At 40.4% G+C, this 27,456-nt stretch overlaps 1 protein-coding gene across 16 annotated transcripts in view; it reads left to right on the top strand.

Moving 5' to 3' along the window:
- Nucleotides 1-27,456, top strand: part of ANKRD44 (ankyrin repeat domain 44) — a 137,201-nt gene that overhangs the window by 75,044 nt on the left and 34,701 nt on the right. For 9 of the 16 annotated variants that reach the window (XM_064660507.1, XM_064660512.1, XM_064660505.1 and 6 more), the window contains exons 4-15: nucleotides 894-964; nucleotides 5,236-5,436; nucleotides 7,000-7,087; nucleotides 8,800-8,942; nucleotides 10,338-10,550; nucleotides 11,979-12,057; nucleotides 15,327-15,441; nucleotides 19,064-19,146; nucleotides 20,458-20,575; nucleotides 22,986-23,054; nucleotides 23,739-23,879; nucleotides 26,698-26,781. In XM_064660507.1, the coding sequence (XP_064516577.1) occupies nucleotides 894-964; nucleotides 5,236-5,436; nucleotides 7,000-7,087; nucleotides 8,800-8,942; nucleotides 10,338-10,550; nucleotides 11,979-12,057; nucleotides 15,327-15,441; nucleotides 19,064-19,146; nucleotides 20,458-20,575; nucleotides 22,986-23,054; nucleotides 23,739-23,879; nucleotides 26,698-26,781 (1,405 nt within the window). The remainder of the gene's footprint in view (nucleotides 1-893; nucleotides 965-5,235; nucleotides 5,437-6,999; nucleotides 7,088-8,799; nucleotides 8,943-10,337; nucleotides 10,551-11,978; nucleotides 12,058-15,326; nucleotides 15,442-19,063; nucleotides 19,147-20,457; nucleotides 20,576-22,985; nucleotides 23,055-23,738; nucleotides 23,880-26,697; nucleotides 26,782-27,456) is intronic. The other 7 variants (XM_064660518.1, XM_064660508.1, XM_064660506.1 and 4 more) reach the window with 3 other exon arrangements.

Here is a 27,456-nt window from a genome sequence, read left to right as displayed (position 1 = left end):
AAAATTTTTAAAATTAGTTTCTCTAGTCCTGATCAGTGAATTTCCTTTCTGCGATGTCACATCAGTGAATAGCTTTAATATTTCCTGCAAACAAATCTGCTTTATTACACAAAGGTAGAGGATTCTTTTTTTTTTTTTTTTTTTAACTCCCTTTGGTCTACAGGCAGCCAGAACCACTGTAGTTAAATATGATTCCTTTATCCTTTTTCTCTGGCAAGCCAGCCCAAACCCATCCTCTTGTACAGCTGCCTTTCTCAGGGTGCCTATTAGCACTGAACTGCACAGAAGGCAAACAGGTGGTCTCCTTCATCCCTTGCCTTCTGATGTTTTCTGAGTGACACTCACAGAACCTGATGTAATAAGTGCCCGGTTTTGTCCCCAGCCTGAGCATTTCCTGATCGTGTTTTCTTGATCCCAGCACGATTTGCGAAGCAGGGGAGTGGTCATTTTTTAGTGTTCTGTCTGATGCAGCTGAAGGCAAGAGGTGGTTCAGGTTAGTTCCCTTCCTTCTATCTTCACACAGCAGCAGTGCTCTAAGCAAAGGGCTGCTCTCTTTCACTTTTTATCAGTAGATCTAAGAAAATGTGTATATGTAGGCACACATATACATACATAACTCCTTGCAACAAATCTCGCTTCTTTAGTGTCCTGTAAACAAAGCAATTCGTAAAAGTAGTCCTGCCTATCCATTTCCTTTCTTTCCAAATCACACTTCAGCTCCTATCTATCAGACATCTGGAAATGCATTTCCAAGGTGAACAGGGTGCCAGGAGAGTCCTGGGGAACACTGAGAGTGCCACATGCAGCTCAACTCTTGTTACTAGGAAGCAGTTGGGCAAGGCTTTTGGTGTGGCACCCAAGGCGTGGATGTAACCTCTGCTGTTTATTTGCAGGCGCTCGTGTTAATGCCAAGGACAATATGTGGCTGACTCCTCTCCATCGAGCAGTTGCTTCAAGAAGTGAAGTGAGTAAGATTTGATTACCCTGCTTTTGCACATAAGCTGCATGCTGGGGGGAAAAGCAAACCCTTGAGAGCCATAGTAGGTGGCATGGTGAGGCAGAGAGGGAAAGCATTTTCTGTGTACAGGGCCTGTAGCACTGCAGCTGGAGGCCAGCTTTTACAAGTTAGTTATAGCTGCTTTTGAGCCTTAATGTGGATGATTTTCACCTTGCTTTACATTACCGTAGCAAGTCATACCATCAGCTGGAGTAGGTGACCAGGACTGGTGTGGGATAGAGTCCACAGTGATCTACAGTGCCCACATCATCTTCAAGTGGTGAAATAAAGAGGAATAAATCCGTGTGGATGTGTACATGCTGTGCATGTGCCAGAAGGGAGTGGATGTGGGTGTGATCCAACACACATTACATAGTTTGTTTTGGTTAACTGCATTTCAAGGCATCCGTTAGGTTTTCTGTTAATGCACTTGATTCATGCGTGAGGGAGGGTTTGCCCATATTTCTTCTGTTTGACAAATAAAAATCTTCTGGTGTCATGTTGTACCTCTTCTGTTGCTGTCTTAAAAAGGAGCAGCAATAACATAAGGAATGCAGGTCAGGCACGACTGTATTTTCAACTGCACCATTATTCTTGGCTTTCCATTGTAGACCTCCCTGTCTACTCTTATCCTCCTAATACTTAGTTAACAGTGAGCCCAACTGCAGACTGAATTGGCTGCTGGGGATGAGGGGAGGGGTTGTAAAAGAGACAGTGGGTGGCTGTCTTCCAGAGACTGATGGACTCGAATCACCTCCGTAACAGTCCCAGCGCTTGCCAAGCCTGGAGGCAGGAATCCTGGGCTCGCTTCTGAACTTGGGCATTGTTTGGCTGCTGGCTGAGCTTCCCAGCTGCTGGCATCCATTGGAACTCTCTGAAAGGAACATCTGATAGAGTATGAATGCTGTAATGAAGCAAAATACAAAAAGCCATGTTGGAAAACAAAGATCAGACTTGAACCTTAAAAAACAGCCACAGTCTTTCTGATGCGGGAATTGCAGCGCGCTTGGTTTCTTCTTTTGGATGTGTCAGAGTACATGATTTTTATTGTCAGTGACAGTCCTAACAGAAAATGTATGTCTTTCTGTGGATTTGAGTCTCGTTTTTAACTCTTTGTCAGCTGAAGCACAATGAGAAAGTGTGCTGGCAGTTGTGGTACCTCACAGTGAGTACCCAGGTGCATTAGTGAGGCAGCAGGGGAGCGCCTTTGATGCCTTTTTGTGGTCTGCTATGTATTTTATAAACACATGTAACTTTCTTCTCCTGGCCTTTTTTCTTTGTTATTTATAATATAACTGCTATTTTTGGCAATAATTTTGAAAGAGGATTTAGCATTTTTGAGGCTCTTTCAGTTCTGCTTTTCACTTTTTTACACAAGCGAACAAATGTGCAGCTGCAATAGTGATAGTAGTAGATAGCAGGAGGTGAATTCATAGCTCACACTGATAGTAGGAGATGAATTAAGGGTCTAGGAGTTCACCAGTAGGACTCAGTGTAGTTTGTGAAGTTCTTGTGAACACAGTTGCTTTCAGAATGATCACCAAGAAATTTTAAGTTTTGTTATTAACCTTTCACTATTAAGTTTTCACAGGATTCCGAATCTGTTTTCTTGAATCCTTTTTACATGTTAAAAGCATGAACACATTTTTACTTATATCTCAATGATTTTTCAAGTGGGCTTTAGGGATTTAAATGTTTATTTACAAATCAACAACGCTCAGGTGTGACTGTGTAGGATTGTTAATGGATGTTATCAGCTTTCAGCCTTATATAGTTGGAAAAGTAAAGATATTTCACTGTGATAATTTGGGATAGCTACAGACACTGACTGCAGAGGCTTACACCATAGCTGTGCACTGCATGCATATGTAGAAACTACATTAATAAAAGGGGAAAGCTCATGCTCTCAAAAGCAATAGAATTAAAAGTTCTCCATAAGGACTCTTCACTTTTGATCCCAAAACTGATAGAGCAGCAGATTGTAACAGATGTAAACAAAAATGTGTAAATGGGATTTTTGGTTTTATTTTTTAAAAGTCTAGATATTTTTAGTTTAGGCTTTTCAGTCCTTATTACTTACTTCTAAGAATTCTCCTTTAACTTTTTCTTTCTTTCATTAAAAGTGCGTGAATTTTCCTGCTGACTTCATGTCCCAGCTGAGTAGGTCTCCAGTGAATTACATTTAAATGACTTTTAAAATAGTAGGCCTGTAATTTAAAAAACAAAATCCTGTTGAGACATCAACAGACATATATCATTATTGATGCTGTAAGAGATGCAATGTCATTAACTGAAAAAATCTGTTAGAGAACAGTTTATGAGATGGCTGTAGAAAATGAAATTGCTGAGATCATTTGAGGACAAAGAAATACTACTCCTACTAATGTATGTAGTGTTGATACAGACTGCAGGCGCTCTCCTGGGCCATTCTACATATGAAAGTGCTATTTAAATACGCTGTGTGCATTTGTTATTCTTTAATAAAATTTTGGCTGGGCTTACCAGAAAACTTTTCAGTTTATGGAAAAAGAATAAGGTGCTGTGTAGGACTAGGGCTCTCTCACTTACCAGATGTGAGTTGTATTTAGCAGACAAGGCTGCTTGAATGCTACTGTGTCCCCAGTGGTTCCTTCATATTTTGTTTGTTCACGGAAAAAAAAGGAAGAAGAGACAAAATGTAATTTTGAGAAAAACTTGTTTTTCCCCCCGACTTGCTTAATGGCAGATACATGAGCAGAAGCAGGAAAGAACTGATTGTGAATTCTCCAGTGAGACGGACTCTCAAGAGAGAACAACACATTTTCTCACTGGGAAATATTCATTTTTAACCAACAAAATTAACCTTAAAAGATGTTGTTTGGTCTCAGGCTGACAGAATGGATACTGCAGTGAAGACCCTTGGCTTATGCTTAGCCCTTAGGGAGGAAAGGAATGCTAATGCTAACTTGGGGACACCAACGTTCTCATGTTTTTGCAAAGCTAAAACTTTGTTTTCACAAATTCTTTATCGTCTCATTTTTCCTGTTTATAAATACAACTAACAGCAACTTGCTGTTATTTTACTGTCCAAAGTGACATGCTTTTCAGTTTATAAGTGATTCCTGTAACAGTATGTATTGGGATTGCATGTCAGGGTTCTGGTAGTGGGGGGCTGTAGGGGTGTCATCAGTGAGAAGCTGCTGGAAGCTTCCCCCATGTCCAACAGAGCCAATACCAGGCAGCTCCGGGACAGTCCTGCTGCTGGCCAAGGCTGAGCCCACCAGCAGTGGTAGTAATGCCTCAAATAAGTACATCCATTTCTTCTGTTGCCGTGAAATTTTGGTGCTGAAAAAATCTCCAGAGCAGTTAATTAGGGGTGAGATAAGAAAGGTTTTATTTTGCCAAGACTAAGATGTTACAAGACGTGCGCAGGCCGTGCCTGAGATGTTACATTTTATAATACCATCCATCCAATCCCAGATGTGTCCACCCTGTGGCCTTTACTCTGGTCCACCCCGGGGTCCACCCCCTGAGAAATGGGTCTGGGGTTTTGGGACCCCCTGTTCATCCCATCTTCATCAGAGCACAAAGGGTACATAGTTACCGAATTCTTGACCGTATTCTGTGGTTTAGGCCCTGATATGCTGTTCTGCCAACAATCTAAGCCTTGCCTTGACAAAAGACTAAACATTTCTGTTATATTCAGGAGTAGGATTGATATAGGGAGCATAGAATGGGGTAAGAGGGTTAAGGAATGTGTAAACAAGGGTGCTAGAGAAAGGGAAAGGGACAAGGGACAAAGGAGGGGGGGGTTGCTGCTTTTAAAATCGACTTCCACTACTTATAAAACTTACAAGTCTTACAAATATTAGAAAAATAAAAAACATTAGGGGCTTAAGGCATCACTTCACTGAGAGCACAGTTCTGATGACTGTGGTACTGAAGCTTAATTGACTGAACAGGCTGGGCTCTCTTCATAGGCAGCTTTGGACATCCTCAAATCCAACTGGGAAATTTGGACTGTGAGGCCACTGCTCTAAATGGCAGCAGTGGTAACGCGTGCTCTGGCATTTGAATGAACAATGCCATTTCAGTACCCTGGGAGGTTGTTTTGATAAATGTTATTCTCGTTCCCTCCTCCTGGCCGTGTGTGCTGTGCATGAGTAACGTGCCCAGGCATTGTGACTGAGCTGCCAAGCAGGTGGGCCGGGCCTTTATTCCGACCGCTTGCTCACGCTGTGGCTGTGCTGCCATTGCAGGAGGCAGTGCAGGTGCTGATCAAGCACTCTGCCGATGTCAACGCCCGGGACAAGAACTGGCAGACGCCGCTGCACGTGGCTGCTGCCAACAAGGCGGTGAAGTGCGCGGAGATCATCATCCCCCTGCTGAGCAGCGTCAACGTGTCGGACCGCGGGGGCCGCACGGCGCTGCACCACGCGGCGCTCAACGGGCACATCGAGGTGAGCGGCCCAAGAGCCTGACTGACCGTGGGCTTGATTTGTTTTCCCAGTTCATGCACTTGACCTGCTGTGGTTGCGTCTAGACTGACCCTCCCAGCCCTGACCCCCGGGGTTCCCGCTGCTCAGCTGCTTTCCAAACTGAGCGACAGGCTTCCTACCTGCGGAAATAGGGCAGTGGCTGGAAAGCACCTGTGCAGAGCCAGCGTGCAAGGGAGGTGGGCATGCAGGCATGGAGAGCTGGCTGTGCCACCGCTTCCAGCTGCTCCAGGGTGTCCTTGGCTTTTTGTCCTCTGGACTGCTTGTGAAAATAAGAGTGGCAGATTGGAAAGAATGGAAAACTGGTGGATTCATCTCTTACTGAAGAAATGTGCAGCTGTGTTGAGATCCAGTCACTCGGCTTTTCTAATTAGTCTTCTAGAAAATGTGCTTCTGTTTTTCTACTTACACAAGCAAACCCTTCTAGTATTATTACTGTTTAATTATATGAGAAAAACTATAGTTTTGTAAATGAAGCCGCTATGTAAATGATTTTGCTAGAATCTTTAGATATGGGTACAGGGATCTTCATTGCTCCATTTCACACCTGATGATCAAGATATTGAAGAAAAACTCTTAGACTGGAGCAATAGGCTTCTGTCAGCAAAAGTTGATCAGTTGTACTGTAATTAAAAGAAGGAAGAGGAATGGCAGTTCCTGTAAGATGATGGTGTTTGGCCTTTAAAATACTGCACTGTAGGAAAAAGGCAGTAATGTTTTGTGTCTAAACATCATAATCTAAAGCTCCTGAGCTTTTGGATAGAGAATATCAGAAATGTGGACTGAATATCTGCTATTATTCGTTGATCCCTGTGGCAAAACAGTGTAAGAGAGGAAGACAACCATCTGTAATTTATGACTTCAAAATGTTTAGCTGAAAATTGGAGTTACTGTGATTTCCATTCTTTTTTTATTTTTCACCCTCCCCCCCCTCCCATTTTTCTTACATTTCGTGTTGAATGATTGACAATGGAGAAAGCAGCTTTTCATCTCTTAGCTGTGCTGTCTAAAAGGCCAGCACTGTGCAGGAAACAGCCTGGTGCTGTCCACAGACAGTAGGCACAGGGAAACTTAAAGAAAATCACTATGGTGTGGCAAGGGATAGACACTCCTTGTGGAAAGATCAAGCAGATATTAAGGTTTGTTATGACACAGTCTGGAGGAGTCTTGTCCCAGTCCACAAGGAAACCACTTAAATTGGTCTTAACAGTAAAATTAAGAGCAAAGTTTCACTTCCAAAACTGTTTCTCTTCCAGGTAGTTTGCCAAGCTGGATCTGAAGCACACTGCAGTAGTAGCCCCCTCCATGCTCTCAGCCCCTCTCTGTGGACACAAAACTTGTCCTGGTTCCTTGTGACTGTCACTGGTGCATGTGGTTAATGCACATGGCTTTGAACAGTTTGTGTCATTCACAAATTTATCATTCAAATGCAGTGTTTTATGGTCTCAACTTTACTGCTAGATTGATTTGTTATAATCTGTTGTGTGTGATCTATAGGGTTGGTTTACTTGCTGTTGTTATTTCTAGATGGTGAACTTGCTCTTGGCCAAGGGGGCAAACATCAATGCTTTTGACAAAAAGGACAGAAGAGCTCTTCACTGGGCAGCGTACATGGGTAAGGCTTGGGCTGTTGCTCCTGCTTTTTAACTTCCTATTCACAAATGAATGGCATGTTTCAAAATGAACAAGAACAGATCTGGCCATGGAAAGTGAGTGTTGTAATTACCCTGAAGAGGGAAGGGTGCAGCGGATCTAAATAAACTCAGTCCATTTATGGGTTTGCAGCTAGTGAGATCTTGGCTGTGATTTCCTTTTTAAGACAGTTAATTGTGGGCTTTTTGTGTTGCTTTTTCAATTTGGTTTTTTTATTCTGGCTCTAGTTCCAGTCTGAACTATATTTGGGCTTGAAAAACAACAGGTTATGTTTCAGTTTTTGCTAAAGACTACTTTATATAAAGTGCAGATAACTAAGGTCATAAATCCAAGTTTATAGTGTAGCTAAATTATGATGCTCTTAAGAAATGCTTCATAGGTGATTTCTTCCTGTTAGGAGCAAATTGTCATCTTTTATTCCAGAGTGGACAAGAGCAACCGATTTATCTGTTCAAAACATCGGTGGTGTTTCCAAATACTTCTTAATTAAATCAGTTGAGCTTATTATTCCTTCCAAGTTAAAGGAAAATTTCTTGCAGTGAGGCATTATAATTTAAAAATACTAGAAAAAGGTTGCTTGTGATACTGGTCATGCTTGTTCAAGAGCTTTTGTTGGCCAAGCAGTTTATATTTCAGCTTACAATTTGTCGGGAGTTATGTGCCCTCCGCCAGGAACTCTTTCATTTGACCTGTCAAAAACCTTGATTTAAATCCTGGCACTTTTGGAAGTGAGATAATAGGAGATTTCAAACTGTGAGAAAAGCATATTGTGTGTTTTTTTTGATACACACAGACAGATGGGAAGGCTCTTGCCAACAACTGTGATGTGGCTTTTGAGCTAGAGAGCTTTGAACTGTACTGTGTAGATGTGAAAGGCTTTTCCATTGTGCTATACAATTCCACATCTCTTCTGCACTTAAATATTTTCAGAAGTTCGTGATGTACTTTTAAAAGTATTTAGATAACATCTAAGGCCTAAATTAGCAATGGAATTTAGGAGCCTGTAGTGCAATTTAGACAGCATTCAGGAGTCTGTAGTGCAATTTAGACAGAATTTAGATAATGAGACCTGAGCATCTTATCCTATAAGCCCTCACATAGTTTATTGAATGCTTAATTATTTCTGGACACTTGGAATTTGTCTATACAGTTTCCTAGGTCCTGCACTTGAAATTTAGTTTTCTATGTCCTCAATGGTGCTAGCAAAGAGGGTACCTCCATTTTATAATTTATTAAGGTTATTTTTTTATCACTAACAAAAAAACAAGAAGTGTTAATAGGTATGTTTGCAGAGGACATCTGTAGGATGCTGTTTTGGGAGACTTTTATTGCCATCCTCCTGTGCTCACTATTCTGAGATTAAAACACAAACTGTTAGTCTTAGAGAAAGAAATGGAAAAGAAGTGTGATTTTGTTCTTTTAGTGACTGGAAAACTAATTCAGTAAAGAGAAATTTGACACATCTGGGGAAGATGAATGCATGGATTTCTTGACAAAGCCTGGGGCCTAGGATTAGGAACATTTATAAAAATGCTTTTTTTTCCCCCTTGTAAAACTGTGGGAGCATTTTAAAATAGCAGTGAAAGGGCAGTGCATTAGCAAGACAGCAGTAATTTGGGAGAAGCGATGCTGTAGGATGATGTATTCATTGGTAACGTCTGTCATCTTTTGAAGGTCACCTGGAAGTTGTTGCCTTACTGATTAATCACGGTGCAGAAGTGACTTGTAAAGACAAGAAGGGTTATACCCCACTTCATGCAGCTGCATCCAATGGGCAGATTAATATCGTGAAGCAGCTCCTTAACCTGGGGGTGGAGGTATGTGATAATGTGCACTTTTGTAGCATCCATGTTTCTCCATATTTAGAGATAGTCTTTCCTTTTTTTTCTTATAGATGCTGCTAAAGACATTGGCAGAGCTTTTAAACAAAAGAGGTCCCATTTTCTGGACCACCTCATGCTTCATGTAGTTTATTAGTTCAAGAGTCAGGAAACATACTGTATTAAAGAAAGTCTGATATGGACAGTAAATTCCAGGCCACCTTGCTGAAGAAATCAGGAAATATATGCTGTTCCTGCAGAAGAAGATGGACTAATGAAATTTTCCTTGACTCAGCATTTCCTTTGATATGATGAGTGGTTATTCTTAACATTTCCACTACATACTTTACCTAGACAGCAGTTCAGGGTGTTTCAGTTTAGGGACCCATATTTCCTCTGTAGCTGATGGAGGGAAGGAGAAGGATTATTTTCACTGTGGAAAATAACTTTTTTTCAGGGCACAGACTTCTCTTTATTGCCATCTCCTCAAAGCAGTGGTGAGATGACCAGAAGAGCTTGCACTAATTAGACAGTTAATCAGAGATGGCAAATAAAGCCATTGCATTTGCCATTGCATCTTCAGCTCACTTGATATGCCAAAAAATTGTCAGAAGTACATGTTCACAGTCTGTTGGCTGTGAAGTTGAAGGGAAATAGGTGTTGCCTGTTATTAGGTAATTACTAGCACTGCTTTAACTTCCACCTTCTCCACCACTGGGGATATGATCTTTGAGACACCTGTATTTCATGGAAGGCTGTTCATGCCGTGTCTGAGTCTTGTACAATCTGTCTTGTCCTATTTTAGAGAACAGCAGTTGAATACTAAGTTGGTCATCAAGAAGTAACATAATCTTAATTACATCTTTATAACACTGAGCTACTTAAAGTGGTTTCTTATTGAACCATAAATGACTTTTCACTTTAACCTTTCTTTCCTTCAGATTCCTTCATTCCACTTCCAAAATAAATGTGTGGAAAGAGCTCTTACACCTGGGTTCTGTTCACAAAAACTCAGTAGTCGCTGTTGTAATTTTTTAAAAGTAAAGATTGTGAGCTTTTTATTTGTCTTGCTTTTCCACTTACATGTAAAAGCTTTCCAGGTTGTTAGGATTTTTTTCATCATCTTCATCATTACATAGTCCTGCTATCAGCTTTAAACTTCCTAATGGCTTTTAGAAATTGCCAGAAGAATAGAAAGTTAATAATAGTAAAGGTAAAGCATTCCAAGTTAAGCTGTCTGGGAGTGTATTTTGTCAATGAAATTTGCTGGTGAGAAATATGCCCTATGACAGTTTGAACCTCCAGCTATTTCCATTTGTGGTGTATGATGCATTATGTAAAATGCTAAACTGATGTCTGTAATTTTAACTATGTCTCCTTGTCTCATTTTAGATTGATGAAATGAACATCTATGGAAATACTGCACTTCACATTGCCTGTTACAATGGTCAGGATTCTGTTGTTAATGAGCTGATTGACTATGGTGCTAATGTAAATCAGCCCAATAATAATGGATTCACTCCCTTGCATTTTGCTGCTGCCTCCACTCATGGAGCACTGTGTCTTGAACTACTAGTGAATAATGGGGCAGATGTCAATATTCAGGTAAAACTTGCATTCCAGCTCTACAGTTTTACTTTATCCTATTTGCATACCTCAGGAAGAAACTGTAATAATGAGTACAGCATGGCTTTAAATCCTTGATGGAATTAGAGTGATGCTGAGAATGTTGATCATTAAACTGTTTGGATGAGATTACTTCCCAGCAGAGGAGCTCTTAGTGCCTTGATAAATATAATGGCAGCTCTAAACCCTAGGCCAGCCACTTTCTTGAATGCACAAACCAGTACTGAAATATAGTCTCAAGAGCTCTGTCAAAATGGTATCTCAGGAGATGGTGGTAAGTCAAGGAACTTATTCATTTCTGGTGTTTTCTTTCTCCTTATAATGTGAATATAATTAAACCTGATTCTAAATAGTTCCTTTTGACTTTCAGGGAATAAGAGCTGAAGGTTACTTGTTACCTACTTTAGAGCCCAAGCTTACAAAGTCTGATTATGTTTAGGATATCTGAATGTTCTTGAGGCACAATTGATACATCTTGATGAAGCTGAAAGGGACTTGCTGTTATCTAACAGAGGGTGGTAGTATAGGTACCAGAAGACTTGAGGTCTCTGAGTTCATACAAGATTTTGACTACTTTGGTTTAAACTCTGTGTTTCAGTGTCCCATCTATAAAACTAACAGTTAACTCCTGACATTTAACACCTGTGGCAAGTCCCTTGAGATCCGTGAATAGTCTGTGCACTATTTAAACTCAGAATTATTAAAATTAAATTGGGTACTGTGCTTGCCAACAAAGGTGAAACCCCTTGCCCATAAACATTTAGTGATGTGAGTAGTGAGGCTGGTACCACTCCTGTGCTATTTTCTCATTCCTCAGCTTCCCCAGTCTGTTTCTTTCCCTAGAACCCAAAACATTGTTCCCTATTCACTGAACCTTTCCTTTCATAAGCCTTCCCTGTTTTCTACTGGTCATTTGTAGACATCTTGGTTTTGATTGTGTGGAAATTTATTAACAACAAGTTTTTAGTATGGTGGTTTTTATTCTGGGATTGTCTATAAAATATAGGTTGATAAACAGGAAGTTTCTCACAGACTGCTCTCCTACTTAGCTTTATGGTTCCTTTGCTGTTCTTTATTCCCCTTGTTGCAAAAGTTAAGGACAATGACCGAATGGCATGTGTTACTTAAAAACAATGTCAAAGAATAATATGTCATATTATATGTGGGTTTTTAGCAAGTATTGTGTACCACCAGGCTGTAAGGACAGGCTCCACTCCAGCACACTGTTTTACCTGTGTGCTTACACCTTCTGCATTTGACATCATCTATAGGTTCACTCCTGCAATCATTTGAAGTCAGCAGAGTTTTTATCTGAAGAATAGCTGTAGGATGTTGAGCTGAGAGTCTTCAAATTGTCTCCACCGCTTTACATGTTAAATGGTTGGGTTTCTGTTTTGTTTCTGTTAGAGTAAGGACGGGAAGAGCCCACTGCACATGACAGCTGTCCATGGGAGGTTCACACGGTCTCAGACCCTCATTCAGAATGGTGAGTTTCTGTGCTTGTTTAATGATTCTCCAAAAGATTAGGCATTTCCAGCGTTGCAGTTTTCAGTTGTTCAGACCCAGAGTGCCAAAGAACTGCTCTGAGGGCTGCTCCATCAACTTCTGGCTTTGAGCTGCACTGACAGCTCTCATTCCATCGTGTCATCACAAGTTGAGATTTTGGTTGTTAGCAAAATCTCATAATCTTCCGGCTGACAGAGGTCTAGCTGATCTGTTCAGACTCTTATTCTGAAAACAAGAATTGAAAGCTGTATTTAGGTCTTTTTTTCCGTTGAGCAGCAAGTACAATTTTTTTTCTCAAACTATTTCAAAACTAAAAAAAAAAAGAAGTCTCCAAACCAAAAACACTCCCAGTAAAACTTTCTAGTTCTCCTCTCTTCGAAGCCCAGGTTTTCTTAAAGCTCAGACCATTTTCTCTACCCTGCACTCAGCAGCTGTACTTCTCTCACCTCCCTGAGCTCATCCCTCACCACTGCCTTCATGAAGTGTTGAGTAAATACTCTGGAGGGAGGAGCAGCACTACCTTGTTTGTTCTGGCATAGCCAGGATACCTGATTGTCAGTCATTTATCAGGCATCTTTTTTGCCCAAGAGCACTACAGAGTGTAACAGTTATTGTTGCTGGAGATCTGGCAGAGGCCTGTTTCTGATTGACAGAGGTTGCTATTACTGATTCTTTACTTAAGCTTCCCAGTTTTGGCCACACCAGACGGGATGGTCTGGAGTTTGGTCATTGTTTGGGGATTTTGTTGTTTTCCCAAATCCCAAACTTGGAACTGTGACATCTTGAAGATGGCTGAACAGTTATGCTGTAAATGTAATGACACATTTAAACAAGATTGTATTTTAAAATGAAGGTGTCCAGTACATCGTGCTTCTTTCAGGTCATCATGCAAATTGTTGCCATATCTTTCCTGGGATAAATAAAATAGTAATAATAAAAGGGAGCTGGGGCAAACTGGAAGAAACTGTGATTTCATGCAGTTTTTAGTTGTTTAGTTTAATATGCTTTCTGACTTAGAGCCACTGTTTGCTTGCTATTGGATTTGTGTTTGGAAGTACTGGCAGTTTTTCACCTGTCCTTCACACATCTCTGCTCTTCAAGTTACTTGGGTTTCACTTCTTTCTTTTTTCATCTTTTGCCCCTCTAATTTTAGTATTGTACATAGATCTGATTGCAAGTGACTTTATGCCTCATTGCCATGGGACACTGTGGAAGAGAGAAATGTCAATGATTTAAAGAAATGGAGTTTCATTCTGCAGTACTTAATGAGTTGGCTAAAGATGTCTCAATTTCTTGTTGCTGTCTCTAGCAACTTGTAGGAGAAGAATGGATTACTTTAAAATTGGAAAACTGCAAATGTGATACCTATCTCTAAAAACGAGGAAAAAGAAATGCTGGAGAATTTTACAGGGGTCAGCCAAAGTAGGCAATATCTTGCACAGATTTCCCAAGAGTAAAAGAAGTCAAAATATCACAATTCTCTTCTACAGCATTTTAATAGGCTTTGTGAACACAGTACAGTCCCCCAGCTTTTCTGTGGGCAGGTAATGTTTGTGGAGACCTCCACTGGTGGAGGCTCCATCCCAGGAAACCTGTTGAAGCACTTCACTGACCTTTATTCACCATTAGAAAATCATAGAATGACCTGGGTTGTAAGGGACTTAAATATCATCTCATTCCATCTCTCCTGCCATGGGCAGGGACATCTTCCACTAGATCAGGTTGCCCAGAGCCCCATCCAGCCTGGCCTTGAACACTTCCAGGAATGGGGCATCCACAGTTTCTCCAGGGATACTGCATAGTGCTTTACTAGAACTTTTCTTGTTGCAGTTATGGCCTGTTATCTCCTGTGAATAGTGGACATGTAGTAAATATTAACATATACTGATGTTAGAAAGATTTTTTACATGCTTTAATAAAACAGTCTCACAGCAAACTAGTTTAGTATTAAAGTATTATAGTGCTGGTGCATAACTGGTTGAAAAGCCACACTCAGAGATTAGTAATAAATGGTTTGTTGTTGAAGTGGAAGGTGGGCGAGGGAGTTTTCAGTTTCCTTTCTGGGTCTGGAACTATCCTGTATTTTCATTAAAAACTTGGATAGTGGAATAGAAAATGTGCTTTTAACATTTGGAGAAAAAAAAATTAATTTGGGAGAGACTGTTAGTTTGGCAGAAAGTGGAGTCAGAACCAAAAATGATCCTGTAAAACTGGAGACAGAAGTTATAATGCAAGTGAAGCAAAAGAAAGGTCACACATGGAGGCAGCAGTATCATTTGGACAAGTTCAGATTGGCAACAGCCAGGTGGGTGGCAGTTCCTTAAGAAAGGATCTGGGTTTTGTAGAGAATCAGAAGGTTGTTGACCATAAGTCAACAGTGTCATGGGGCTTTAAAAATGCTCATTGATGTACATGTGCTGGGCAGAGTACAGGAGTGCATAGACAGGAGCATAGCCAGCAGGCATGAAGTAATCCTTTTTGCTCAGCTCAGCACTGGGAGACATCAGCTGTAGTACTGGTTTTGGCTTTTGACATGTTACTTCCAGAAGGATGCAGGCCAGCTGGAAGGATGAGAATAGTTGGAGTACAGTAAACCTGGGTTTCAAGGAGAGACTAAAAAAGTTACAGTTCTCAGTCCAAAAAGAAAATAGAGCTTTGATCATAGTCTATTTAAAGAAATAATCTATTTTTCTTGCTTGTGAAGATAAAACACAAGATGCCAGGCTTAAATGATAAGGAAAAGTTCTACTTAAGCACTGTTTGGTTGTTCTTTGGTAAGATGCAGAAAAAGCACATAACACACTTGTTTGTGGTGTGTTCCTGATGGCCTCCTGAGTGAAATCCATTTAACATTGTTGTCTTACAGGTGAGGTTGAGTGGCAGTGCCTTTAAGAATGAGGACATGGTTTATTCAACAGTTTATCTCGTTATTTTAATTCAAGGCATCCATTTGTACCTTAAATGGGCAGCATGTCTGAGTGATGCGCTTGACCCTTGTATATCATCCTGTTCACCAGTTCCCACCACTTTCCCCTGCCACTGCAGAGGTAAAAATGCTGCTGCCAGACCACATTCAGCACCAGTGGCTGACAGCTGACAGCTTGCTCTGTGCTGGTTCTTGGTCTCTGAAATTCAGTGTCTCTGTGGCTGGGTTGGTTATGCTGCATTCGCTAGAGAGAAATAACACTTGTGGTCACTGGTTCAGGCTGAACCTTTCAGTGTTAAACTGTATGAAAATGTCTTTTGCAGGAGGGGAAATCGACTGTGTTGATAAGGATGGTAACACCCCTCTGCACGTGGCTGCAAGATATGGACACGAGCTTTTGATCAACACACTCATAACCAGCGGAGCCGATACTGCCAAGTAGGTGCTGAAGTGGAGCTGTTTCTAATGATCAGGTGTTATGTCCGACACCTGGAAACACAATTGCTCCTCAGGTTCTGAAGTGGGAGGGTTAAAATGGATAAGCATAATTGTACTGTACTTCAGTGGGGAGCGTGGGACTAAAATATGAACAACTAGGAAGTGTGGAGGGGAAGAAAACTCTGCTAAGTTCTTATTGTGCCCAGTTACACTGTTACACTATTACATGTAGTGCCAGTATTGCTTCTTTTTCCTGAAGCATTGATGTGGCACAGTGGTATTAATGTACATGAAGTACATATACATATATGTATATATGTGTGTATATATACATATATATGTTTATATATATATACACACACACATATATATACATATATATATACATATATATATGTATATATATAAAGTGCATCCTGATCACGGTTCTTCCAGGAAGTCCATAGCAATGAGTTTGTATAGGAAACTTAATTGGAAAAAAATTCAGATGCTTTCTAAGGGAAAGTGTATTCTTAAGTATCTAAATTAACTTAATGTTTATGATCTTTCCTACGTAGTGATTATTCCTTTGCCTTATATCTTTTGGTATGACATAGGATAATTAATAGAAATGCAGTATTGCAAAGCAGATGTTAGTAAGTATTTCTGATCTCAGAATAACTAGAGCCTGTCTTGATGTTTCTGATATTCATGTAGCTGAAATAACAGGGCTGCTTTTGTCCAAATTGGTGAATTTGGCAGTCTTTTTCAAACAGAATGGCAAGGAGTTGAAATTAGACACATTTGTAAATGTTGTTAGTGCGTTCTGCTTCAATTCAATTTTTTTTTTCTCTTGCACATGTGTCAAGAGAGCACCTAAAATATGATTAGTATTGTCAACTCAAATACTGGCAGGTGCCTGATTATTAATACTTGAGTACTGTATAATTATGTTCAGGTTCTTACAGTCTGTTGAAAGAAAATAGCAAACCTGAACATAAATAAAGGGGTATGAGATCAGGGTAACTCAATGCCATGGGGGGTATCTGTACCAAGTGTTTAATAGCAGCATCTGATTTCATGAATGTAAGGTTTTGGCAATTACCTCTGCATGTCTCAAAAACATAATTTGTCTTCTACCTAGAACCTGCCATAGAAATCAGTGACTTCTCTTGACTTATCTAGTTAGGAAAACCTGCTTTCAAATTCAAATGAGCTGCTTTTAATTTTGAGGCTACTTGCAGCTCTCTCAGTATGTTGTTTGTTTGCTTGATGGCATTTAAGAAAGTAACACATTTGGCCATACTCCTCTGTCAAGTACAACTGTCGCTGTGCAAACTCAGAAGGTGGAACAGATCTTCAATTGGCATGGAAAATGAAATTCCACAGGCTTTAGCTAACGTCACTGGATTTTATTAATATATCCAGCATGAAGATCCTGGTGTCTAAATAGACGTGTATGTTTTTCCTATGTCTCTCTCCAGTGCAGTCTGTCTCAGTCTATTATATTGAGGGTTTAAGGGAAAATGAGATGCAGTGGGATAGCCCACTCTTGGAGTCAGGGTTATCCAGCTAGAAATTTCTATTTCACAGTTGGGTGACTGGAACATTGATCAAATAAAATACTTTTTCCAGCAGCAGAAATAAGTGAAATAAGAAGTTGGCTCAGAGATACCAGGCGGATCAAAATGATGCTACTGTCTGTGTTAAATGTACTTTCGTATGTGCTGCATGTAAATAAATCTGGCTGAGCTCCTTGAATGGGCTTAGTAAGGAAAATTCTGCAGTGCTGTTAGCAACAACTGCAGACAGCTCAATCAGTCTTTGAGGCAACTGCATTTGGAGGAGAAAGTGTATAAGTGATGGGAGGAACCAGTGGGAACAGCAAGTGGAAGTGGGATGTTGGTTAGCAGATGTGCAGACAGTGTATTTTGATGGAAACCAGCTAAAACATGCTGGATGGAAATCTTGACCTAAAAGATGAATAATATTGCGTTAGATAACTAAGTGGAGGAGGAGATGGAGAGAAATGGGTGTAGGAAGAAGCACAGTAACACAGAATGTCCAATATTACCTTATATAAATGAATCTACAGCTAGAAAATGAAACCTGTTGGCACAGATGCAGCACCTCGGTGAAGCTTGTGCTGTTTTCTTCAAAGACCAGGCTGTCAGATCATCTCTTAATAGATTTACTCTAAGATATAGATGCTGACTCTAGCAGAAGTAAAATTTGTACAGCACCACAGGTCACTCCTCAGTGTAGTGAAGCAGCAAGGAGGGTGCATTTAATGTGAAGACCAAGGAAAGAGACTCCTGTGGATTCTGGAAAGAATAAGGTTTTTAAAAAGAAACTGAAATTAGTTAAATGCATTTTTGGATAGAATGTTGGAGAGAGCAAAATATCTTTACAAACATTCACATTAATTTTTGTTTAAAGCTTCGTAAGTAATTATGATTTATGGTGGGTCTTGCAGAAAGACAAGTTCCTTTGTTTTTGGGTCTGTATCTGAAATCCTCTTCCATGAGGTGATCATACTCTCCCATCCACCAATTGTCTTGCAGAAATGAAGGACTGATATGAATCCATCTGCTATTGTTCCAGAGTCTGTAATTTAAAAATATATGTCTGCTGAAGCAGGCAGTAGATGATAATCTTGTCGAGCTTGGTTTCAGAGGCTCTGTGTTTATGTGCACTTGGAGAACTGCCAGTAGGATAATATTTCTAGAACAACCAAATGCTTTACATAAAACAATGGTGAATGGCAAGACACCAAGATGTCCAAACCCAAAAGTATTCTAAGACAGTAAGCAGTGGCATGCCTAGGGACTGCATTGGGATGATTTGCTGATATTAATTAAAGTTGCTGAGTGCTCAGCTTGTTTAAAAATTATGTGGTTGCCTGATACAGATTTAGCCTAATGATAGGTGCCTACCTTTCTTTTTTTACCCATCATGTCTGCTCTGAGAAGTTTATAGTGTAATTGAAAAGAAGGTTGGTCATGTGTTAAAGGGAGGAAAAAGTGAAAGGGAGTGTGAGGAGAGTAGCTGTAGGAAAATCAGATTATTGGTTCTTACGATCTAGAAGAAAACTGTGACATGGCAGCCTAAGGGCAAGTGTGAAGAGTCATCAGCTACTCCAGCCCCAGGAGAGGGAGGGGGAAGAAGGAGAGGCTTTGTAAACCCACGTGAGAATTGTCTAAAGGATGTTAAGTGCAGAAAAAATGGGTTTCAGAAATATATAGAGAAGATTCTGGCATTTACTTTTAGCTCAGAATGGCAGTTGCAGTATGTGTACTTGGTGCAGAAATTTGTGCATCCCACACTGGGCAATTGACTCCAAGCATTATCTGTTCTCTCTCTTCCTCCCTTACCTTTGCTTCGCCTTGAATTTTTAGAAACCTTCCTGCCACATTCTGTTCAAAGCATAATGCCAAGATTTTGCTGCATCAGAGTATTTTTAACTCCTGAGAAGGCTGTTAAGGAAATACAGATAAAAATAATGGCAGGCACCAAGGACGAATCTTCCTAGAAAAGGATAAAAAAAATGCTGCCTTTCTGGAGGGAGTTTTTGATGTGCTGTGTCTGTATGCAACCTGCATTTTCACATGACACCATGTAACGAGGCTGTTGTGCCTTTCAGGTGTGGGATCCACAACATGTTCCCTTTACACTTAGCAGCGCTGAACGCTCACTCAGACTGCTGCAGGAAATTGTTGTCGTCGGGTAAGTCAGTCCCACAGCGTCCTTGGAGCTCGAGTAGTGTGTGTCTCTGCTGCTTACAGCCCCTTTATGCTCATTGTTGTGACCTATTCAAATGAAAGACTTCCTGTGCCCTGTGTTTGGCTGTGTGGTGCAGTTGTACCGGAGTGTGCGCGGCTTTCCTAACGGCGGGCTGGTACTTCCTCACATCCTGGATCCTTCGTGCCCAAAGCTCTTTCCTCCTGACAGGTTCAGAGGGTTTATATTAATTCACCAGGAGGAAAAAGGAAATTTAGGACCCTTCTCCAAACTGTAGGAATGTGAGATAATGTTTTGTTTCGGGAGTTTCTCCCCCCCCCCAAAAGAATAATTCAGAAATTGTCTCTTTGGGGTCTGCACTGGCTCAGGTGTTTACATCTCACTAAAGATATGTTTTAGATACAACTCAAGTGTGTTTCTGAAACCGTACAGAGTTACGGAGTTAGGCTGGCCAAAGCTCTATGGGCATGAGAGGGGAAATGACTGAATGTGTAGTGTCTTGTAAGAGTCAAGAGAGCAGTCTTGAGATCCTCAGCAAGCTCAAAGCAGAAGAAGCAGGAGCTTGCTGGTGCAACCATTTTAAAAAGGCACTAATCAGGGGTCAAATCCCAAATTCTGTTTGTTTTTTTTTTCCAGGCAAGAGTTCCCATGAGTTAAAAAATGAAAAGGCATATCATATGCCTTTTCTAGAAAACTCCTTCATTACTTAACATGTAAAATGTCCTACCACTACTTTTTCCCCTAAACTATCCTGTAGAATATAAAAGAATGTGAAAAATAGTAATTACAGACCCCATTACATTAAACTGTGGTGCCCTCTGGCCTTGACCACTAGGAAGGAAGAGAAAATGCTCTGGGTGACCAGAGTTAGCACTGCCAGGATTATATCTTTGGCCTTGTGCATCGTGATGAATATTCCTGTATGCTCCTTGGAAGCCTCTTTCCAATCTGAAAACCACACACAATAAAACCAGCCCCAATTCATGTTTAGGCTGACTCTGTGGTTCTTCCTCGTGTCTCTGTATTTTCTGTCTTCGTGTCCTGCTGTCACAGTCCTCTCGATAAGTATCTGCCTCATAAATGCCTGTCACGGGGCTGTAAATAGGGATGTGGCGCAGAGCTGGATGTGGAAATAGACGCTCGTCAACTCTGCAGCTCTTTTTATAGAGCTGCCAAAGCCAGGCAGCCGCTCGCCGTTCCCGTGACAACCTCTCGCTGACTGTAGTTGCTTGCGGTCTGTTTTTTTCCAACTAACTGATTTTTCTGTCTCTGCGATGTTTCCTGTGGTTTAACTAGGACAAAAGTATAGCATAGTGTCCTTGTTTAGTAATGAGCACGTGCTGTCTGCAGGCTTTGAAATAGACACCCCCGATAGCTTCGGAAGAACGTGCCTCCACGCTGCCGCTGCAGGAGGGTGAGTACCTGTGGCTGTAGCTGGTTTAAGTGATGTTGTGGCTTCGTTGCAGGTTTGCTGCCAGCCAGCTGTGTCACCCCCAGGGGAATTTATTGATGTGCAAGGGAAGCGAAGGAGCCTGATGTCAAAATTGAGGCTGTCCTTTGCTACTGCCCTCCTGTTGGGGTGTGCTTGCAAAGGAAAGGAGATGATCTGAATCCCTCTGCTGTAGTGAGCTGGGTTGTGATTTGAAGCATGGGTTTCAGGCATAGGGTAAAACTCTTTCTTATCGTGCCCATGTGAAGACTGCTTCAGCTTCAGTGGGGTACTGCACACTCACCCAGGCCTGCCCGTTGGCCACAGAAGTCACTGAGGGCCAGCACTCTGCAGGAAATCATCAGTTCCTAGGGCACAGCAAGTGAGGAGTAGGAGCTGTAGATCTGGGATGCTGCTGGCAGGGATTATTCCTGGCCTTTGCCTTTGGACTGTGTCCTTGTCTGAAAATGCAGCTGCGCAGTGGTGCCCATCAGATTGCAACCTTGGAGTCCAAGTGTAGTTCATCTCCCTCTTTGATTTTTCAGGTGCAAGTTTAAAAGTTTCTAAAAGAGAAACCAACCCAGATCCAACCAACCAACCAACGCCCAACCTCCAAATTAGAAAGTCAAAATGCTGTCCTTCTCTCAGGGTGATGCATTCCTGACAAGTGCTGGGAGGCCAGAAATGGAAATTGCAATGAAAATTGAAATATGTCAGTTTAAGCTGTAAATGCAGCATTCAGTTAGTTTAAACATTTCCAAACAATTGCCAGTGAAGTGCTGTGATGTTAACCTAGCAGAAGGACAAAACATTTGGCAAGCATTGAGTTTTGACTCTTCTGTTGAGTACTTTATAGCTCAGAAAATAGCTGAAATGGAGCCTTGGCTATAGCCCATCTTGGATTCTCTGTGGTTATATCAAGCAGAAATGCTCATCCACAGGAAATACTTGGCAATCTTTATAGAAGTTGCTTTTTCTTCTCAGTGAACCAAAATATATATTACCAAGTTTCTGTTACTACAAAAGAAAAAGCTAATAAAATCGATCCAAATATTGGTTTTATTATTCCTGTGGTATTACTCTTCCTGATACTTCTCTCACATTAATAGAGGAGATGTGACAGTTGCTTGGATGGAGGTTATTATAATGTAGTTCAGATGCTACCTCTTTGATAAGGCTACACCCCCAAAGCATAATAAAAACATCCTGGAAGTCTTAAAGAGAAGTAGAGGCTTCATAAGAAGCAAAAGTGGCTCATGAAAATAAACCATATTTTCCCAGTGGTTTACTATAATTGTCACACTAGCAAGTGTTTTTATTTTTAGTACGTTGTGGTGAGTGTTCTGTAGTTATTTTATGCAATTGCAATTTAGAGTAGGGATCAACATACTCCAAAATATTGCATAATTGCATCCAGTCCTTTTTTTTTTTCTATAGCTAGAGATATACAAAAGGCATTAGTTTTTTCCTGACACATGCCTGTTACTCCCATTACATTAATGGGAGTTGCATGGGTGCTAGGAAAAGAACATAATTCAAAGGCCTGCTCATCTGAATGTGAACACAGGTGATTTATTGCTTCTGTGAATGACAAGGATTCTCGGAAAGTGCTGCACTTCTTTGTGTCATTTTCTGGCTTGGAGTCATACCTTAATTTGCTTGAATTACAAAAGTTGTGAGAATTCAGCTGATTTTTGTTTCCTATTAAAAATTACCTGGCTTTAAACAAGATGAAGAAACAGCTGTGGTGTGGTGAATTCTCCCCCACTTATATAAATGCCATGTTGATATGACCATCACTTTAAATAGCTATGCCCCTTATTCAGCAAAGCACTTGGAGATGTGCTCAGATCTATCAGTAGTCCACAAATCATGTGGGAATAAACCTAAAAGTGACTCTTGTGATTATATCTCACTAAGTAAACAGCATCTGAGCAAAGTGCTTACTGCTGAATGCTTTGCTGAATGGGGGTGGATGTCGTTAAATGTCACCTCTTCATTATTAGACTGGCATTTTAGAAGCAACAACTTTCTTTATAAGTTCCCTTATAAAATGCCAGTTCAGTGTGGGAAGCACTAGAGTACAGCTCCCATTGAAAATCTCCAAACACTGAATTCTGATCACATTTACTGTGCTCTCTTTGGAAAATTAGTTTCTTTTTCTCTTCTGCAGAAGAGAAGTTTGAGGTTTTTTAGGAAAAAAAAAAGGAAATAGTGTTTTAAAGCTTCATTTTCTGTTTGATAGAATTTCATGTTGTAGTTGCTGTACCCTGGTTTTGCACAGCAAATAATACAAAAATTATTAGAGTAACTTTTTCCTTTTGGGGGAGAGGAGGCAATACAGATGTAAACTTCTGTTTTGTTCATGTTTTATTTTCTTTACTTTTCTTTCCAGTAATGTAGAATGTATAAAACTCTTGCAAAGCAGTGGAGCAGATTTTAATAAGAAGGACAAATGTGGAAGGTAGGTAAAATATAAAGCTCTTTTAAAAAACAAAGAATCTATCAGACAAGGAAGAAAGGCCACATAAGTCTGGAAATCATACGTTCTGTGAAAAATGACAGTAAAATAAAGTAGTTTGGCATTCTCTGCAGAACTCTTGCTGCTGCAGTTATATGCCAGACAGACAGGTGCAGACTTCATTAAATACATGAAATCCATCCCACCCTCTTGAGGTTTCTGTTTTAAAAATATCACAGGTTTTTTTCTTAATGTCTAAATTCTTGTGCTTGTGTGCCTAAGACAAGCCTGGATTATGATGGTAGAATAGCTGTCACTTGATGTGCTTCCTGGAGTATTCCTCCCCCCCATGAAGCATTGCTATGCCAGCTAAACAAGCTGCTGCAAGGGACACTGTGCTTTGCTCTGCCTCCCAACTGGAAGGAAGTAGCATGTATGTAGAGCCACAGCAGAGGCTGTCACTGGGAATAGGTTGTTTGCAAGACACTTGCTGATGATCTGTATCCTATTAGACTTTGTAGGAGCACCAGAGCTTCCTATTAACACAATATTTTGTTTAAATTTCCATAAATGAAGGTGCTGATATTGACTGCTGGAAATCTGTAGGAATGCAACACTTAAGATTTATCTTTATCCTTGGTTGTGCATATTGGAATATGAGGTAACAAATTACCACTTATGTTCCAGGACACCTTTGCACTATGCAGCTGCAAATTGCCATTTCCACTGTATTGAGACACTGGTGACAACAGGAGCCAACATTAATGAAACAGATGAGTGGGGCCGCACCCCTTTGCACTATGCTGCTGCTTCTGACATGGACCGAAAGTAAGAAAGCCTCTGCATAATCCTTGGTTTGAGTGTTTTGCTAAATCAGAGTCATTCTAGTCTTTTCATGTTGCCGTGTAGTTTGAGCCAAAAAAATGATCCTGCTAGCAAAGGAATTCCTCTCAGATGTCTGCATAGCTCCACACTGAGTGGCTCTGACTGTAAGCCAAATCCCCAGGTGATGTGGCATTTTGGCTCCATGGTTTACCTTTGAAGTAACACACAATTTTGCAGCCACCCTGTCCTACTAAACTAATTTCACAACGTTTTGCCTTTCTGTTTTCCTCTGTGTGGTTTCCTCACAAGAATAAGCTCAGTGAATTTTCTACATCTGCTCCACGTCCATCAGAAGGGGTGGAGCGAGAGACAGCAGGAGAGGTTTTACTAGATGGGCTGCAGTTGCAGACATCTGGCCATTCTGACGGATTTCTGGATAAGATGGGATAGATCTAACCATCAGTCTCACTCCACTGTCAGAGCTGATAAAAATGCTCACCCTGCCCAAACAGGTTGCTTTTTTAGAGAGAGGCCTGGGGAATATCCTTTGGCAGATCATGGTGGTGTTCTTGTGAGAAAGGGGGAAAACAGCTTAGAAGTGCTGTGGTTAGTGACTGCAATTTTAATTCCTAGAGAGTTGCATATTTTGGCAATCTCTTCCTTATAACATACTGTATAAAACAGACTCAGTTATCCAGTTAGTTCTTTCTTAAAACTTAGCAACCTGTATTTATTTTAGGTCATCCTGTGCTTCTCTGTCTCATTTCTCTAGACACTAAGAAACTAGTTTTTGGTTTCTTGTGTAGTGAGGTCTGGTGAAAGTACATCTGCATCATTCCCAGCAGAATACCACCTCAAAGCCACAGTGGGAAAAGTTTGGTTTAACTTTATGGCAGAGTTTTGAATGCCACATCAGAGCCTTGATAGCTTTTGCATTATTTGCTATGATAACACTGATATAAAAAATGTCTTCCCCGTTGCTCTCAAAACTAAACAGTGCTGGGAAGAAGGAGGCAGGATTGCCAAAGGTCTGTGCTTGGCATTAAAATGAGGGTAGGCTTGTAGGAAGGCTTTCACCACTGGCTGTTTCTAATTCTGTCTTACCAGGGTGAGGTGTTACTTGGGGTGTTGAGAATGATGATTCAGTGTGTGTTTTTCAGCTTTTGGTTCTAGGTAGATGAAATTCCTGCATTTAAACAAGCTCTTGGTTAACTTCAGGATGTATCTACTTTCATCCCTCCTTTAAAAAAGAAAAAGCTTACTTTAGTCACATCCTGAACCTTGGTGGGAATATATGGCCTTTATTTGCCCTCACAGTCCAAACCTAAATTGGTTCAGATGTGGTGATGCTGTCTTCTCATTAATTTTTTCAGTTTGAGATGTTCTGGAAGAAGCCTTGTTACATAGATGAAAAGCTATTTGCAGTCCATGATTTTATAGGTCAGCAATTTGTTTTTCCTGCTGTATGTCAAAAAACTCCCAAGGTCAGGCAATCTCAGTCCAAAGAATATTCATCATTAACTTTGGATGTGGGCAGTTAATGAACAGGGAAAAGTCTTGGTGCAGTGAGGTTGCCCTATTGTTTCAGCTATTCTGGTAACTGTTGTTGTTTATGATCTTCAGAAAGTATCCTTTCCAGCAACAGAAATCACACAGCATTTTCATTAATGAGGCAATTGCAGATTCTGAGTATATACTTTTTCTCTAGATCATGGCTTATTCTGTTCAGGGAACCTTATTTTTGGGGTCTCACTGTTTTTTAGTTAACTGAAAGAAGATGCAAGTATGAATTCAGCATAGCACAGGAATACTGCTTATGAGCTTGCAATGTTAATATTCAGGGGAGTTATTTTATTAATAATTAAGATTTTTTCTGAGTCAGTGGGCAACAAACCCTGAGATTGTAGAACAACCCATTATTGCTAGCACCTACAGGAAGAATGTCAAATCTTGATATTACAAATGGGAAATGGCATATTAAAGACAGATGTACTGTTTTGTGCAGGATCTGTTTGGGAATATTGTATATTATATTAGGATGGAAATTAGCAAACTGTCTTTTTACCAACCTTTCAAGTACTAATCCTTGATGATAGCAGTTTGGAAACATATTCTGTGTTATCCTTGGTGGCCAAGAAAGATGATGATCACAAGCTCGTGATTGTAAGATCGCAAATTGTAGTCTGTCTGCTGTGCATCCAGCTGGGAAGCAGAGGTGCCAAAAATCATTGGGTATGCAGGAATATGATGACATGCTGAGCTCTTTCAGAATTTCCCTCAGAATCTAAAGAACCTGTGTGACCACAAGATCACACAGTGTTGCCAAGGTATTTGACAGAAGGTGAGGGGATCAGCTAATGCAGATTCAAGATAGACCAATTTAGTATCAGTGATTAAAGTTGTTCTAAATCCTAAATGCTAGAGAAGAACTAGTAGGTTATTGTAGGAAGAAACAAGGTGTGGTAATCCTGAGTTATTCTCTTGAAAAGAAAAAAGTGCACAACATTGCTGTGGGAGAAAGAGAAGGATTCTAGAAAGTGATGATCAAACTGTATCTGATAGAAACCAGGATATTTTTTTTTTTTCTTCAGGCATTTACTTGTGGGACAATAAACTACCAGGTTATGGTTGTCTCAATAACTTGCAAAACTTAGTAACTGCAGACCCATGCAGTACACTCGTTTAACTTGTATAATTCTTACTATTGGCTGGAGGAGATCAGCTCCTTGAAGATGAGATTGGGGATGGGTGGCAGACTGCATCAAAATCACCAGTATGATACTTTGAAAATAAGTTGCATTTTTCTGTCCTCTATGCTAAGAAGAAAGAATATTTTAGGTAACTCCCATGAAAATGCTGAAGAACTTGAAAGAACCACTGAGATGAAGGAAAAAGAAGCTGCATTGTAAGTTTGGTGTCAAAAAAGCAGTTAGACTTCATTGCTGGAGAACACCACTGCTTTGGTTTGCAGTTTTACACTCTGCTCTTGCTTGTTCTTTGCTCTGCTAAACACAATGCTTGGCTTCAATGAGGGCTAACCTATAGAAAAAAGCTCCACCCTCTTCTCTGTGCACATATGCCTCAATATTTCTGTTTCTGTGCTTGTTGCCGTTTCTTAATGGAAAATGTACAGCTTCAGTAATTTTATGATTTTTTTTTAGTATCATGCACTGTCTTTAGTATCGTGCACAACATAGTATGTATACTGCAAAAAGAAGTAGCCAATGGCTTTCTCAATGCATTCACTGGGATTAACATTTTCATCTATCTGCTTAGTGATTTTTTTTTTTTTAAATCTCCTTTTTCATATGACAGCCTTACATTCACTACAGATCACAGCCTATGGAAGAAAATACTAATAATAAAAATGATGGTATCTTGATTCTATAAGAGAAAGTAGTAAGAGCTAAAGAGAGCAAAAGAGATCTTTTGAAAAACATAATTTAAAAAAAACCAACAAAGAAGAAAATATATTCATGTATGCACCTGTCAGAAAATTAACTAAGTTAAGGCTTTGTTCTCCAGCCTGCCATAGTGCATGTTTGGAGGCTGGTGGTCTGATATATGAGTCTTTATCTGA

Source organism: Pseudopipra pipra, chromosome 7, assembly GCF_036250125.1.
Source record: "Pseudopipra pipra isolate bDixPip1 chromosome 7, bDixPip1.hap1, whole genome shotgun sequence".
Taxonomy (NCBI): domain Eukaryota; kingdom Metazoa; phylum Chordata; class Aves; order Passeriformes; family Pipridae; genus Pseudopipra; species Pseudopipra pipra.
Note: the sequence above shows the minus strand (reverse complement) of the source record. Positions and strands in the feature narration are given on the sequence as shown.